The sequence below is a fragment of the Lucilia sericata genome, unplaced genomic scaffold, assembly GCF_015586225.1.
Source record: "Lucilia sericata isolate MDLA Ls3-8-SP2 unplaced genomic scaffold, ASM1558622v1 Contig000632F_arrow, whole genome shotgun sequence".
In the NCBI taxonomy this organism is placed as follows: domain Eukaryota; kingdom Metazoa; phylum Arthropoda; class Insecta; order Diptera; family Calliphoridae; genus Lucilia; species Lucilia sericata.
The window spans coordinates 1-16,257 of record NW_023994638.1 but is presented as its reverse complement, the minus strand read 5'-3'; the positions used below and the strand labels follow the sequence as shown (position 1 = coordinate 16,257).

The window sequence follows — 16,257 nt, the reverse complement described above, 5'->3', positions numbered from 1 at the left end:
GGTACGTGTTGGAGTGAGATGTACCATCGGATACTTGTATCTGATGGGTGAGAGGGATCCTGAGTTATAGGTATCTGTGGAGATGTCGGAATGACAGAAGGAGTTACGTTTCAAGTGGCGGGGGAGTTGGTTGGGACGTTGTGGAGTTCTAATACCTTAATCTTTAAATTATCGGTGATTTTGCTTCATGGTTGAGTGTGTTGGAGTTTACTCTAAAACATGCTCAACTTATCACTGAAATAAGTCTGGCTAATTAAAATATCAATCTGTCTCTAGGTGCTGTTGCTGAAACAAAAGCCATCTAAGTAGTGTGGTTGGTTTAATAAGTCCAGGAATGCACTGGGGTAAGTCTTTAGATGATGGGAATGTTTGTAGTGACAGAGCATTCCTCATAACATCAATAGCGTCTTTTCACCTGAAGTTCGGTCCGCCCATTCTATCGACTCTAACCAGTGATTGTCTTTTCCTTTTTTAGGGTAAGATTGAGCTTGACTAATGATGCCTGTCATTCCCCAACGTAACTACTATGGCAAGAGATTGGATAGCTCGAGTAGCCAAGCAAAGGTTGTACCGGCACAGCCATGTACAACCACCTGTGTGTAAGATACACAATGGGCGGTGGTGAGTCGTCAAATCAGTGGTAGGTGTTCTATAGCGTGTTTCATCCTAGTCACATATAGTATCAAAGTATCATAAATTTGAAAAAAAAAAAATCAATTCTTTTCAATGTCTGTCCATAATAAAATTTTACATCACCATAATCATGAGACTATGTAGCAAACATATTTATCTACCAAATGCAAGGAAAGTTAAGTCGTTAGTGTCATAAAATAATCGAATATGGAAAATGCAATCATTTAAAGCACTAAATACATAAATCTATAAAAACAAAAAGTTATAGACATGACTACCAATCGTACATAATATATATATGAGCATTTTATAACCTGCTGGTAGAAATTTCTTTAGCATTAAATTCTTTTATATTGATAGATCTTAGATGATTTGATTCTTGAAATGTTTATCTTTTTGAGAGAAATGAATGATCAGTTATTTCAAAACACTTTATTTCCCTAACATTGAACTAACGTTTTCTTATGAAGTTTCTGGCATAACATCTAAACAACCAGTAACAAAACAAGTTCTTCTTAAGTTTTCCTACTTGGCTGGTTCAAGTATTTCTGAGGATGTTGGAAGTTCTTTCAAATTATCAATCACAAACCACAGTTACCATATGATTGATTTTGTTTGAGTAAACTATCAGAGAATTTAATTCCTTCGAAAAGGTTTATAATATATTTTTTTAAATTTCACTATTAATCTAACAATACACATAATCTTACAACTGTAACCGATTAAATCAATTGCAAATCACTATAACTAGTGAGTGACTTAGCAGGTGATTGAGTGAGTTCACATAACTGCACTCACTCACTTCGTTAAATAGTATTTTGCTAAAGTAGGAAGTTTTTTGTGAAACAACTTTTTATTTCAACTTCTTCTTCTTCTTCGAAAAGAAAAACTTGGTCAGTAAGACCAAGTGTATTTGATTTTGTTTCCCCCAACAAGTTGTTGTAAAAATGTTTGTTTATTGTTGTTTATCCATCACTAAATAATTACCAGCTTTTTAGTTTAATACAAGTATTTTTATTGATTTTTTTTTCTTTTTGCTTCATAAGATTTTATGAAATAATATAGTACAATTAAATAACTACAAATTATACATTTTGTGTTTATTTTCCAATTTGATTGTAATAACGAAACGATATTGAAATAATAACTCTACTAATTGGTCTTCTATTGGTCAATAGGATTGTATTGTTTTAATATTAAATATGTTTCTAGTGGATTTGTTGTGGCGATTTTCAAATTAAACTTGTAATGAATGTTTATGAATGTGATGTTTAACTGGTATTAAAGGTGTTCACAGTTTCGTGAAGAATAATATATAGGAGAGAGATTATGATTATGCACATTTCCATTTCTTCTCATATGTCCAAAACAATTGGATTTAAATTCAATTTTGCGATCCAATTTTCAGTGGGACAAATTTCAAAGAACTGACACAAATATGTCAAGATATAACCCCTCCTAGGACATTATTATAGAGCCAAGTTCGTTTTATTTACAATTTTGTTATCGGACTATCAGTGCACTTTCCATAGGAAACAATTTGGAGAAGAAAATGTTATCGGAGCATAATCCAATATACCCCTCTTGATTGTCGAGTGTATCCCAATGGAATTCATTCTTAAAACTAGTCACTTCTATACAAGTTACATAAGACTTTTACACACATCACACACATACTCGAGCAATGATTGTCAATCCAGCAACATCTGCATCAACCGAAAGTTCTTTCCTATGAAAGAACTATCGGCCACAGTCGAACTATTACAACAACAGTAATCTTGAAACACTTCCCGCATCTTGGTTTTATTGCAAATGCGATTGACTATAGTATCTTATCCCACAGAAATCAGAAAGATAATGTCTTTTAAAAGCCTGATATTTGGTCCCAGAATTTCTCAACACTTGACACTTATAGCAGTAAGGCTGTTCGATATGTGTAAGTCGAAGAATTCATTACAGTTGGCAGAATTTGGGTAGTGTTTAGGCAATTTTCAAGGCATGTTAAATAAGTGGCCCTCTTTGGAACAAGGGAAGCATATGGGTGCTGTCGATAACATGTTCGATAATTTCTTGATGGTAATGGTTTGCTCCTCGCTGTTGGTTTTAATATTTTTCTCTATTTGGTTGGCTTTAAGAGGTGTTACCAGTGACTAAGATTTGACGAGACCAAAACTAACCTACGGCTAACCCGGGAAACTAGTTGCCCTAGAATGTTGGTTTAAGGCCTGATATATTCTCCAGTAGTATTTTAATAGGCGTCACCTATTGTATGCAGCGTCGGTCAAAGGAAAGTGTTTACGTAGTTCTCAAGGCACGTTGGATCAATGACCTGCTTCTGAACTTGTTTCAGAGGTATATGGCTGCAGTCGGTGACATATTAAAACAGTTCTGAAATGCAACGGGTTCGTCAACGCTGTTAGCATCAATTATTGTATCTTATTTGATCGAGTAATGTATAATGATTCATATGATTGCATGTCTTTCCGTAACGTGATCACTATGACAAAGAAAATGAGCCTGATGTATGAAATAGTTGCATACCAAACACATATGTCTCAGTGCTGTTACCGAACAGGGGCTATCGTAGGATTTGAGGCTGTGCAACTTCAGTAGAGAAATGCATCTGTATTGAATTTGTAGCGGGATCCCCATAGGAAAGAGATTAGATAGCATTAGTTATAGAGAAAACTGCTTGTACATTGTACGTTAGAAAACACCTGAATGTAAGTTATTCGGGGAGCAATGAACTTCATCTCACTTCAAGTCCTAGCAAAGTCGGACTTTTTTTACTATTCCGAATCTTCCTGTTTTTTTTTTATAAGTTCCATTTTGAACAATGTTGCAAAAAACTTGAGTAACCTGCAAGACTCCTTACTATTACTAAAACAACAACAAATATAAATATGACTAATGTAAAAATTATATGTATGTCTGTTATGCCACTTAAATGTGGCATAAATATACTGACTGTCTGTAAATATGCCCCCTCTGGATACGCTCACTCACTAACTCACTGAAACGACTAAAAACTCATGCTTACACTCTTATCCAGTCTTACAAACATATATTTTGTATCATCATTAACAGTTTTTCCATATGTTTTTTTGTTTTTCTATTTTGTATTTTCTGTTTATTATTGTTGCGTTTTTTTTCTTCGTTATGATTTTCACATTTATGCTTTTCGAATAGATTTCAACATTTATATATAAAATGCTTCAAACTTACCACCAACAAATTAGTCTACTTACAACTTCAAAACAAAACGGATTAAACACACATCACTTTTGGCAAGTCATAGAAAGGATATTGAAAACAACTGCTATTGCCACACACACGCACACACAACAAAAGGATCTTTACCAATGTCTCCTTTTACCATCGTTTTAAGCATCACACTGTTAGCTGGTTCCCTGCAAGCTGGCGTTATTGGCGGTCATTATGGTGGTCATTTGAATGCAAATGCTGAATCACATGACTTTAGTGAGGGTTTAGCTAAAAGTGAATCCTCTAACTATGAGTCTTTAGGTTCTTTAGGTGATCACCTGCAAGAATCACACTTTCCCTCGGACTATGGACACGGTGAGGCATCTTTAGGTGCCAGTGAACACATTGAATATGGTGGCCATGAACATTTTTCTCAACATGAATCCATTGGATCATACCATGACATACACAGTGATTTACATGATTTTGATACCAAACCAGTTCCGGGCATTAACCATGGCAAAGGTGCCTTAAGTTACAGCACCACTTACGAATTCAAAGATCCTAAACCATAAATCTGGCAAAAAGAATTCGTGTAAAATATGTGTTTTTACAAAAAAGAAAAAACAAAAAATATTTAAAGTTTATTTGCGTTCAAGTGTGTGATGATGTTTTCATTTTGTTTTCCTCTTTTCTATTTGCAAAACTTTGCTTAAAATCTGTGTGAGTGTGTTTTTTTTTTTAATCTTGGTTTAAGCTGTGATTACGTTCTTCGTACTGATGATGATGATGATGGTGGTGTTAAACAATAGTAAATTCATGAAAAACAAAACTAAAAAATATAACAAATAATTATTAGACCAAAGAAAGTGTTATGAAAAACTGTGCGTGCATGTGGTTTTTCTACTATTAAGCTGGAAGCTGACGCCACAGCACGTTTAAGGAAGATTACAACACTAACAACAGAAATTCAATTAATTGTGCAATATATTTTTTATTATTATTTTGTTTTTCTTTTTTTTTAATTTCAATTTCATTTTGAGTTTTGTTTTGTTGTTATTAGTAGGTTAATTATAAAATCAAGTGTTTTAGTTAATAAAAAAAATTGTTTCAATATTTAAATAGATAAATTTTAATAAAAATAACAAGAAATTTTGTTTTATTTTGTGAGAATCTGTTAATCAGGTTAAGATCAACATTATGCAAAATATGGATATAATCACGAAATTCTGTTTTTTTTTTCACTCAAAGAAAATGCATTTAATAATACTACAAAAATGGATTTGAGGATCACAGGATCGATTATCTGAGTTTTATGTTCTCCTCTAGCAAAAAGCCTCAATTTGACAGAAGATAAAACCAGAGGGAATCAGAAATCATAAATGAATCAAATAATATGATGTTAATGTGATCTTCACACATAAAAATATTCAGCGATGTGAAGAAGATCGTGTTAATAACACTTTTAATTATATTTATCGTATACTAAACTGTTATATTCATCAATATATGATCAATAATAATCCAAAACTGAATTTTTTGTAAATATCATCACGATCTATTTTCGATCATCTGGATTTTCCTGTTGTTCACTCCCAAAATCAATTGGTTAGGAAAAGAACCAGAGGGAAATCAGAAATCATAAATGATAATTCAAATAACATGATGACGAAGTGATCTTCACACTTGAAAAGATCCAACGAAGTGAAGAAGATCGTTTTAAATATCTTTCAATTATATTTATCGTTTACTTTACTTTTATATTCATTATTGTTTGTAAATATCACCACGATCTATTACTAAGTATCTGGGTTTTCCACTGTCTAATCGCAAAATCAAAAAAGTTGTCTAATAATCCATAATTAGATAGAAAAAGAGCCAGAGGAAATCAGAAAAATCATAAATGATTCAGATATATGACGCAACGAAGATCAAATTAGCACTTGAAGATCGTGTTAAACACCTTCATGTTATATCCATCGTATACTAACAAATACCACGGAAGATTGTAAAGTGTCAAAGCCAAGCTACACTTAAGCTCAAGAGGCAAATCGCCGAACAGGAAAATTGACGTCTAGATATTATATATTCTAACCACTTCATATAGACGTATGATGATCATGATTAATCCATTGTAGTACTAGTGTAAGGATCAGTCTTTAAGCCCAAAATTAGATTTGATCGTGAATATCATAACGATCTGTGTTCGATCATCAGACTCCACTCGTAAAATCACAAATCCAGAGAAAATCGGAAAATTCAGATGAAGATTAACATTTATGACTTTGAAAGAGTTAACGAGATCAAAAGGATCGTGTAAAACACTTTTAGGACTTCGACGCGATTATCATACTTGAGAAGAATCAACGAGTTCAAGAAGATCATGTTAAACACCTTTATATTGTGTCCCTTGTATACTAATAAATATCATGATAGATTGTAAAGTATCAAAGCCAAGCTAATCTTACACCAAGGAGGCTCTTCAAAGACTCTTTGCATCAATATCTCAGAGCGACTTCACCTAATGCGGGAGAATGCCATTAAACGTGATCAGTTTATATAAACGTATTTCAATTTAAGAGATAACACAATTTTTGTTAACACATTTGCTTAACTAATGTTATTTTCATCAGTAATCAAGGTCATCATAAGCAATTGTCATACAAATCTCGTGCTTTAACTCAAACGAAAAATAAATAATATTTCTCATTTAAATTGCCTACAGCAGCCGTAAGTTAATATAGAAATGTCAAGCGGATAAATAAAATGCCCATCACGTTTAGTTTCATTTTTACTTAGTTATTTCAAATCTTTTAATGAAATAGATGCTTTCATGCATAAACGTTTGTTTCTTAAGTCTTTTGTTTTTATAGCTAAAGCGTGAAAAATTCATACATACGCACTTCTCTACTTAAGTAAATATTACGGTGTAAATATTGAGGCATTTTTTTTAAATACTTATTTTAGTTTTTACATAAATATAGATGTTTTTTCAAAATCTGCTAAATATGTTCATTTATGTAAAAAATATACAAACTAAATAAGGGTGTGAATATTTAATTATGTAGTTTTTCATTAAAACTGGTTTGGAAAAACAACTGAAATACAACAAACTAATTATTTACCGATACCACTAGTCAACAGAAATTTTTATATTTTTGCAAAGATCTGTAATCGATCAGTTTTATTTGTTAACACTTGAACTATACCAAATAACTAAAGAGATTTTTTAGGTTTTTTTCTTAGATTTTATTCTGAAGTTGAGGAACTCCAAGGAGATATCACTTTAGAAAAGTTAGTCGAAAAGTCCTATATAACAGATATTTGGAACATCGTGTAATTATCTGTCATCGAATATATAACGGATAAGAAAGTTTGGATTTCAACGAATATATCCATTACTTTCTAAGCAACTTTTGTTGCCTAGTGTTTTTATCATCATAACAAACATTAGTACAGTTATCGATTGCTTCCCATCTACGATGAGAATTTATTTTTTTTTTTTTTGTTACAATGTCTAGAAGTGCTAATTTGTAGTGTCAATAAAGTATAAATATACATTTTAGCGATAAGGGAAATACATCTATGAGAACAAGTGCAAAAAAAGATGGGATTACGTGTACTTGTTTGAAAACTGGTTTTATTTAATAAAAAAAAAATATCATTAGAATATTAGCGTTAACAGTTTAAGATAGAAATTTGTTTTTAATATTTTTTTTAGTAGTAATTTAATGAGATTAAATAGATCTTAATAGAAAAATAAGCGTTTAAACGATCTTTAGGAAATTAGAATAATAAACTGTTGCGAATGTTTGTTATTTAAACTTCCATGTGAGTACTTAGTTAAATGTAAGTTTTTTAATATATTTTTTATTAAACAACTCTAGATACATTCGCCTTGGGTGTTTATTTTATACTTAGTTTGACTAATAGAATACATTTCACATCTCCTTTATAGATTCCAAAGTTTATTCTGAAACTGTTAATAGAATTTATTGTACAAAACCTAAAAACATTTCTCCCATCTTTCGCTTAATGGTTGGTTATCGTGCTAATTCACTGAGCCGCGAACATTCAAGTAGAATCGAAGGGACCCCGTTTTGACAAGACCACCCCACTCGTCAGATGTGGAGTATTATGTAGTGTTAGATCACTACATTCGTGAGAAATCTCAAGATGACATTAAGTTTTGACCCAGATATCTCACCGAGGTTAGATAGGAAGTAACTGCCTTTAAAACTGTTTCTCTTATCGGCTAGAGCAGGACAATCACAGAGGAGATGGAAGACCGTTTCTTCATTTTCTCAGTCGTACTTATTGAAGGGGAGCCCCCAGCTGACTTGCATATCTGCCTAGTATCCAGTGTCCTGTTATTACTGCTATAAACCTGGATATATTCGGCCTATTTCGTGTTATAAGATGTCTTGTGTGTTTCTCATAGAAAGACTGCCACAATAATTGTAATTGGAATGAAAATAGCCTCTAAGTGTGCTATTCTAACACTTACAGTCTGCAACACTTTGTTTCTTCATTTTTTGTCAAATACTTTTCCCTACACATTTCTAACCCATATCTTCTTTTCCACTTCTTTTCATGTGTAATGAAGGTACAATATGTTGGGCAAGGTGGCATGGTTCTATACAAAGCGTACGTATCTTTACGACAGGCAAAATTTTCAGTGGACTTTCGGTAATAGGAGGAACGGCGGTTGGACGCGACGTCTTGTTCAACGATCAAACCTATGCAGACGTTACTGGGGTCACTGATTTTCAATGCCTAAACTAGGGGGCTCGATGGCCTCCCAGCATTTGAAGTGTTTGGCGTAATCCACGCTTCTTTTACTAGGGCTAGACTAATATTACAACCTATCAGTATCCTTATATCGGAGGGATGCTGTAAACTACTAACTCTCTCACTCAGGCACTCAGGTTTTTGACACTTTAGTCATTTCCTTTAGCCTGTGAAATGAGAGGTATGGAATTAGAGTGTTGGGATTATAAATTAGATATTGAAAATTTAGGAAGAGATAGGAAATTAAAGTAGCGGGATTTAGGGGGAGGGAAGGGACAGTTTTGGTCCACGGTTCAAGTTAGGGAGAGGTAGAAATTTAGAGTATTGGGAGAATAAATTAGATATTGAAAAGTTAGGGAGAGGGAAGGAACAGTTTTGGTCTACAGCTAACGACCATTTGTTATAAAATGTGTCATTAATCTTGATGTATTCTGTCCCCCTTCTAGAGACCATTTGTCTAAAATGTATCGACTGAAGTTTAGTGGAAAGATTATTCCGTCTCCTGTACTCTTCTAGAAATGAAAGGTTTATTGGTCTATTTTTTTAAATGTATCGCATAGCTCTGCCAAATCTCGAGCTGGAAGTTGAGCTTTTTATCAAAAGTATCAAAGTTCGCCAAAGGCTTTGTCTATCCGCATCTGATTGGAGACCTCCCATCTAATTCATGATTATTAAAATTTTTATTTTCAAAAAATAAAAAACTCTTTAGAAATCTGTAGAGTACTCTTATATTAACACTTATTTACTACTATACGGCATAAAAATAATTGCAAATTTAAAATTAAAGCAGTTTTTCACTTTTTTTTATCAAAAGACTATTAAACAAACATCGTTTAACTTGTTTCCACCTTACAACATATAAATTATTTACCATACGATTTTGCATAATGTTTACTCGTTATATCGGCAACATTATTAAAGTCAATATTGTCGCTTATTACTGCAGCACCATGATCATGAATACTGGCACCAATATTGACAGCACTGCTACCAATGCTGCTACTGCTGATTTGTGTGTGCAATTGAGAACTGGGTATTTCAAAATGAGCTGTATGTGCCGAATCATCTGAATGAACGGTATTAGCTATATAATCACTACCCGGATGTGTTGAGCCTATAGATGAGATATGTACTGCTGATGTATCTATAGCAGAGGTGCTATGATAATCGGGTAAAGGTTGTAGCCATACTTCTTCCCCTAAAGAGTGTCCCGAAGATGACCAGGAATTGGCATTACTAGCAGATGAATCCAAGTGACTAATGTTATCTAAGCTGCCAGAGTGTGCCGAGCTTATGGAAGATTCTCCTAAATGACTACTGGCATCAAGGCTACTCGAGTGTGCAGCACTAATGGCGTAAGAATCCAAATTACTGCTGGAGTCTAAGCCACCAGCATGTTCATCTCCTCCGCCAAATTGCAAAACGGCCGAACTTACGTGTGTTGAGGAGCCAAAGTCTTTAGTTATAAAAATAAATTATTAAATTTTCTTAATTTTTCTTATGTACTTTACAAACTTGCCATTTCCCCCATAATGACTAAAACCACGTTTAGCTCTTTCATTATGCTCTTCATTTATATGACCTTTTGAGGATTTAAACGATTTTCCTTCCATTGACTTGGCCAAATAACATATTATTATAATTTCCAAAATTCTTAACTGTCTCATCATTGTTGTTGTCATCATATTGATTTGGCTGTTGTTTCGACTTTAGTTACTTTAGGAATAAATTCAGCTTAATCGAATTTTTAGCTTTTATATAAACTTTTTATTTAAAGTTTTTCTAGCTTTAAATTATCCAACGGATATAATTTTTTAAGCTTGGACGATTTTTGAGGACACTGTCATATTTTATATTTTTTCATCTAAATTACTATTTAATTATAGTGTGTGTGTGTGTGTCATAAGAAGGTGACAATTGTAATTCTAATTGGAAGTCAATGACTTGGTGTTATGAAAAGATATTTCTACATGTAATGAGCAAGAAATATTTTTATAAATTAAGTTGTTAGTAAAGACATATTTAATGAAATGTACTTGAATAATATATTTGTTTGTTTATTCGACAAAATTTCAGTATTCAGTCCCTCCAATGATCAGGATAAGATTCAGCATTCAAAGCAGCTCAAACAGGAACGACTTTATGTGTTTCAGTTAGATTCAAGGTATATCTGCAGAATCTTAATAGAAACGAACCTTCTAATTATGTTCAACATTTATGATGTCCAATCGTACTCCACCATAAGATCCGGTACATATATGATCTTTGATTATGCCGTCAAAATTGTTCCATTAAATCTCACTATTGCTCCATGCAGAGCCGCTACCAAGACTCACTATTCAAAGCAATTCTAATTGATAAGACTAAGTGTTTTAATTAAGTTGAAAGTAGAAAATGTTAACACATTGTTATCCGATGGTATTTCACGATATGATCAGATTCATATGTGATTTCAATTTGTACAATTTGTACTCTTTAAGTTAATATTTGAATAACTTCGTAACATTGCCAACCAATCCTAGTACAAGATATTAAAGTGCTTTACGTGAACACTTGCCGTGTTGGGCTTATTTCACTGTGTTACTTTTTCAACTTTTTTTTACTGGGTGAGCTGACTAGACGACTCACCACCGCCCCTTTCGGTTTCTTACACACCGATGTCAATTTTTTCACATATTCTGCCGATCCATGCACAAGCACTTTACTCAAGTACTCAAGCTATCTAATCAGCCATCGCTTAGATCCACAATAAATTCCAACATCGAACTTATCCAGAACTATAGATTTTATCGTGCATCAGTCTCTTCACACGAATTTGGATTTAAACCACAGCTGCAACGTGCACCCCGAAGGAACCTCTCCAATAACCGTTACAAGACAAAGTCCGAAACTTGGTTCTCGTGGTGCCAGACTATGTGGTTCTCTGGTTCGGCCCCATGTCAAATCATTCCAAGGAAAGGCAGAGGATACATTCGATCATCACCAGTTTATAGTCCAGACAGACTAGAGGTACTGATAGCACCTATTTTCCCTGGGATTGTAATAATATCATGGGGTTTTTCATCAAGGTTACGCGCCTCGGGGGTCCAATCCTCAATTTCTTTATAGATTATACGAGATCGTCGATGAGCTGGAAACATTATCCTCATAAAAGAGACTCTACTAGAGTACAGGGTCTAACACAAACATAACTAAAGAAAAGATTCTATAAGGAACTTGGAAATATAGCTAGATGTGATCTGGCCATTCTGTGAAGTTTTATTAAGGATAAAGGTTTGCAATTTAAATAAACTTCTTCGGACAGTAAGAGCATTACGAATTTTTTAGTAGTATTGTTTAGAACTTTCGCCAGTAAATGAGATAGTAACGCATAGGACTTTTGTACGTTATGCAAGGAAATTGATAAGCTTTAACTTTTCTTTTCTCCAGACTGGAATTCAATTCTTCTTTAACTTCTAACACTCTTTCTTCTATTTCTTCATTTAAAGAAAATCACAATGAATCCTTTGAGTCTTCGAATGGATGTGTGCCGCAGGGTGTTATGCTAATCAATGTGCCGCCTTTTGACTTGCTCTTATACTAAGTCAAATGTTAGTTGATTGAAAAATACAATCATTTTTATACGAATACGACGCATCGCTTCAATTTAAAATCAAAAGCTATGACCTTATTTTAATCTTTTTAAAACTAATCTTATTCAAACTATAGCACGCTCTTGTCTATAAGGCATTTACAAAATCGCACCCTTTAAACAGCATAAAATTGACAAAACGTTCAATACGTGCGTTTCAAATCACAAAATAAATTCTTAAAAATTACATCACTCTCACACACTCCAACAGACTTAAGTGTCAATGAATTTACCAGTATTTGTTATTTAAAAAAAAATAAAAACGTCATTGAAAATTATATTTTTGTAAAATTCCCTAAAAAAAAACATCTCAAAAATAAATAAACTTTTTTTTTCATACAAACATCATGTAAATTTTGAAATATGAACGTGATTTAAAATTTCATTATGTGCCCTTAAGATCATTGAGATTTCATAGATAAACATTAACTAACAAATATAAATGACATTCAGTTATTCAGTCAGTCAGACACCCAGTCGTTCTCTGTCATTCGAAATTGTCAATGTTTACTTTAGAGACACAGATTTGCAAACAATTTTTATCAATTAGCACTTAAAAATTCAAACTCACAAATTTTTTTCAATATTTATTTTTTTCGGGAATTACCTAATAATGCTAATTGTAAGGTTTTTAAGGGGAATTAATCGGAGAAAAGATAGTATGTGTGGATTTTTAAATTAAAATAAACTATTTATACTTGTGTTATATTAAAATGATTGAAAAGAGAGTAAGATCTTGGTTTTTTCTATTAGGATTCCTAAAAAAATCGTGTAAACATTGTTAACATAAAGTAAACTTATTAAAAATATTAAATGGAATGTTTTAATTTATTTTTATTGCACAGTAGTTCAGATGTCTCAATATGGTTCAAATATCTAAACATCTACATAACTTAACAGCTCAAATAGTACAAGCCATAATTAGGGGCTGAAATATAAATTTGGATAAACCATATCACAAAGCTCATCAAACAATTGATATTTTAAGTACTAAGTTTGGAAATCGTGTTATCGGTCGTAATTTGCTAGGTTCAAACTTTATCTTATTGGGTACCTTTAAAGACCGATACAGTATCGATGACCAGTAATGCTATGTTAATATTCTTATTGAAAACTGTTGAAGCTATCCCCACTTATGTCTATTATTATCCAAGCGATTCATAAGACAGAACCGGAAACCTTTAACCACTTCTTGGAAAATTTAAATGACGTGATAAGTTATTGTAAGCGACCAAAACCACAATAATAATAAAATCGTATTCCATTAATAATGGAAATTAAATTGTCTACCTAAATTACCTCCCTGGGTCATGTTATCTCGGTGAACCACCCTCAACTTGACTGTTACTGCAATCCATTGTCATAGAGGTGCTGTCAATACCTTTAGTCTTATCGAGACTTTATACTGCAGGATATTTCTTAGATTCCTTTGACTTAGGGTCTCACCAGAGAACCATATAATCTGGTACTACGGGAGTCGGTGATCCGCAAAATTCATCCTGCACCTTATATGAGTTCGTTTCTGTTTTTGCGTAGTGGCTTAGGTTCAAATCTAAATAGCAGGAAGAAAATGTTTGTTAAACGTAATGTCGCGCAACATGATCCGTCAGAGGAGTGACTGGTGGGACTAAATGTTTGGAATGAGTTGATAACAAAGGAATGGTATACAAAATTAATCAGGGATATGAGAAATTACTACACCTACACACCCAAATGAATGTGTCGAATAATAGAGTTGTATAATGGGTTGAATGGCGATGTATGTACGGCATTCTTATTCTTCTATTATAAGTAGATCAATACAATACTCTTCTTTTACATGGTAATACTTAGAATTTACTCTGTTCATACTACATACTACCTTAATGTGTTCTCTGTGAGTTAGAATAAAGTCTAGACTTATAGCTAAAGATCGTACTTCGGTCTATCAGATACGTCCCCAGGTGCTGTTACCGAATCAACAGAGTTCATTTTCTCTAGATTGCATCATTTTTCGTTCCAATTTAATATACTATCACCACTATAACCTATAAATATTTTTAATAATCCTGATGTAATTCTAGTGACTAAGATCGGTTACTGATCTTCCTAATAGGAACCATAATTTCGTTATATACTCCGAAATTATAATCCAACCCTACTATTCTTTCATACAATTAAAATACATATCTTATGTTAAACAAGTAAGACCATATGATACCCTACACCTGTTATGAATATTAAATGTGATTTATTTTTCATAATAAAGCATTTATCTTGAATATTACCTTGATTCCGATTTATTTAAGCAATTTATTGATGAAAAACTTATTTTCTAAAAGGGGGTTTATATAGGGAATAGGAGCAAATGTGGACCGATCCCGATAAAATGGGCTGGATAGATCTGTAATTATATAATATTTGTCTGTGCTAAATTTCATTGCAATAACAGTGCTAATAAATGAATTGCGGATATTCAAGTCACTTTCTGAAAGGGCCTTTGTATGGGGGCTAGGGTCAAATGAAGTCCGATCAATTCGAAATTCGACAAGGTCATCAAGACTTAGTTGTTCGAACTTTCATCGAGATACATTTATATTATACGTAACTATGAGCTCAAAAGCCCTTTTCGGAGGGTTCAGTTGTATGGGGGCTTGGTTAAATAATGGACCGATTTTAACAATTTCGTCCTTAGGTCTAAACAAACGTGTATTTCATATTTCATCAAATTATCTTGAAAATTCCGACCTGTACTTTGATAACAACGTTGACACACATGGACACACGGACGGTGGGACGGACAGACGGACGGACGGACATCGTTAAATCGTGAAAGTGATTCTGAATCGATCGGTATACTTTAAGGTGGGTATAGTACCAATATTTTAATGCATTACAAACATCAGCACAAACGCATAATACACTTCCTAAAAATTCAAACTCTCGAAATTTTTTAAATAAATATCAGAATGTTCATATCTCGAATATTCTTATATTTTAAGGGTGTCAAATTTATAATTACTTCTCCAACATTTAGGCATATGCCCCCACTGTAAACCATGTGTTATGCAAATTTTGTTTTCATATACATATATGATATATAAGTCTATAATATTATGGATTTTAGGCTAGATAAATTGTTAAGATAATAAACATTAGAAGATGAGAAAAATTATTCGTCAATGTGACTAAATTTTTGAGTGATAGATAGTAGACTTGTTAACTTTTTTTTTAGATGGTGGTAGTAGTTAAGATGCTAAATCTGTACTTCTATCTAAGTACTTGCGCGAATACGTATGTACAAACAAACAAACATATATCTAAACAGATTAATGGGTAGGGTTAGAGTTTTTGTATTGATTAAGTAAATATGAAATTATTTTCTTTTGTATTCAAAGAGAGTCTAGTTATTTATTTTTTTTTTTTTTCGTGAAGATAAATATTACAAAAATATTCATATTTTATGATAATTTTTTTTTTTTTTTTTGGGAGACAACGTAAGGGCAGCGAAGTAAAGCTTTAGATTTTGCTGAGCTAATTCATTAAATAGTTCTTGTAGATTTTTCTCTCTTCTGGAGATTTTATTGACTTAATTTTTTTTGTAGTTGAGCATTTTAAGATCATATCATTTGGCCTGGATTTAAACATTAAACTGAAATTAAAAGTTGGGCTATAAATTTGTGTGTAGGCTTAGACATTAGTATCAGTTGCCTACGATTAGCGTTGTGAGTTGCGTGGATTAATTTTTCTTATACGAACGAGTAAGACGGGTCGGTAATTTAGAATGAAATTGTACGTTTGTGTCTTGGTTGCCATGTTGGCAATGGCAGCACCTGCCCAAGCCCTTTTGGGTGCCAAATTGGCTTTATTGGGAGCTTTAAAGAATGGTATTGGTGGTGGCAGTGGTGGTAATAGTTACGGTAATGGTGGTGGTTACGCCAATGGCGGTGGTTATGGTGGAGGTTATGGTGGTGGTTATGGTGGTGGTTATGGTGGCGGTTATGGCAAGGCTGGCTTTG

General features: G+C 33.0%; 2 protein-coding genes across 2 annotated transcripts; both read left to right on the top strand.

The window, feature by feature from the left end:
- The first annotated feature begins 539 nt into the window (after nt 1–539).
- LOC119606877 lies at nt 540–4,803 on the top strand. The gene is made up of 2 exons (XM_037960529.1): nt 540–640; nt 3,823–4,803. Exon 2 carries the CDS (start codon nt 3,996–3,998, stop codon nt 4,410–4,412), a length of 417 nt encoding a protein of 138 aa, XP_037816457.1. The 5' UTR covers nt 540–640; nt 3,823–3,995; the 3' UTR covers nt 4,413–4,803.
- Nucleotides 4,804–15,918: 11,115 nt separating this feature from the next.
- On the top strand, nt 15,919–16,251 carry LOC119606875 (glycine-rich cell wall structural protein 2-like; the record flags this gene model as incomplete). Its single annotated transcript, XM_037960527.1, has 1 exon — nt 15,919–16,251. A coding segment is annotated over exon 1 (229 nt), but the record flags the coding sequence as incomplete, so codon positions are not given.
- Between the last annotated feature and the right edge of the window lie 6 nt (nt 16,252–16,257).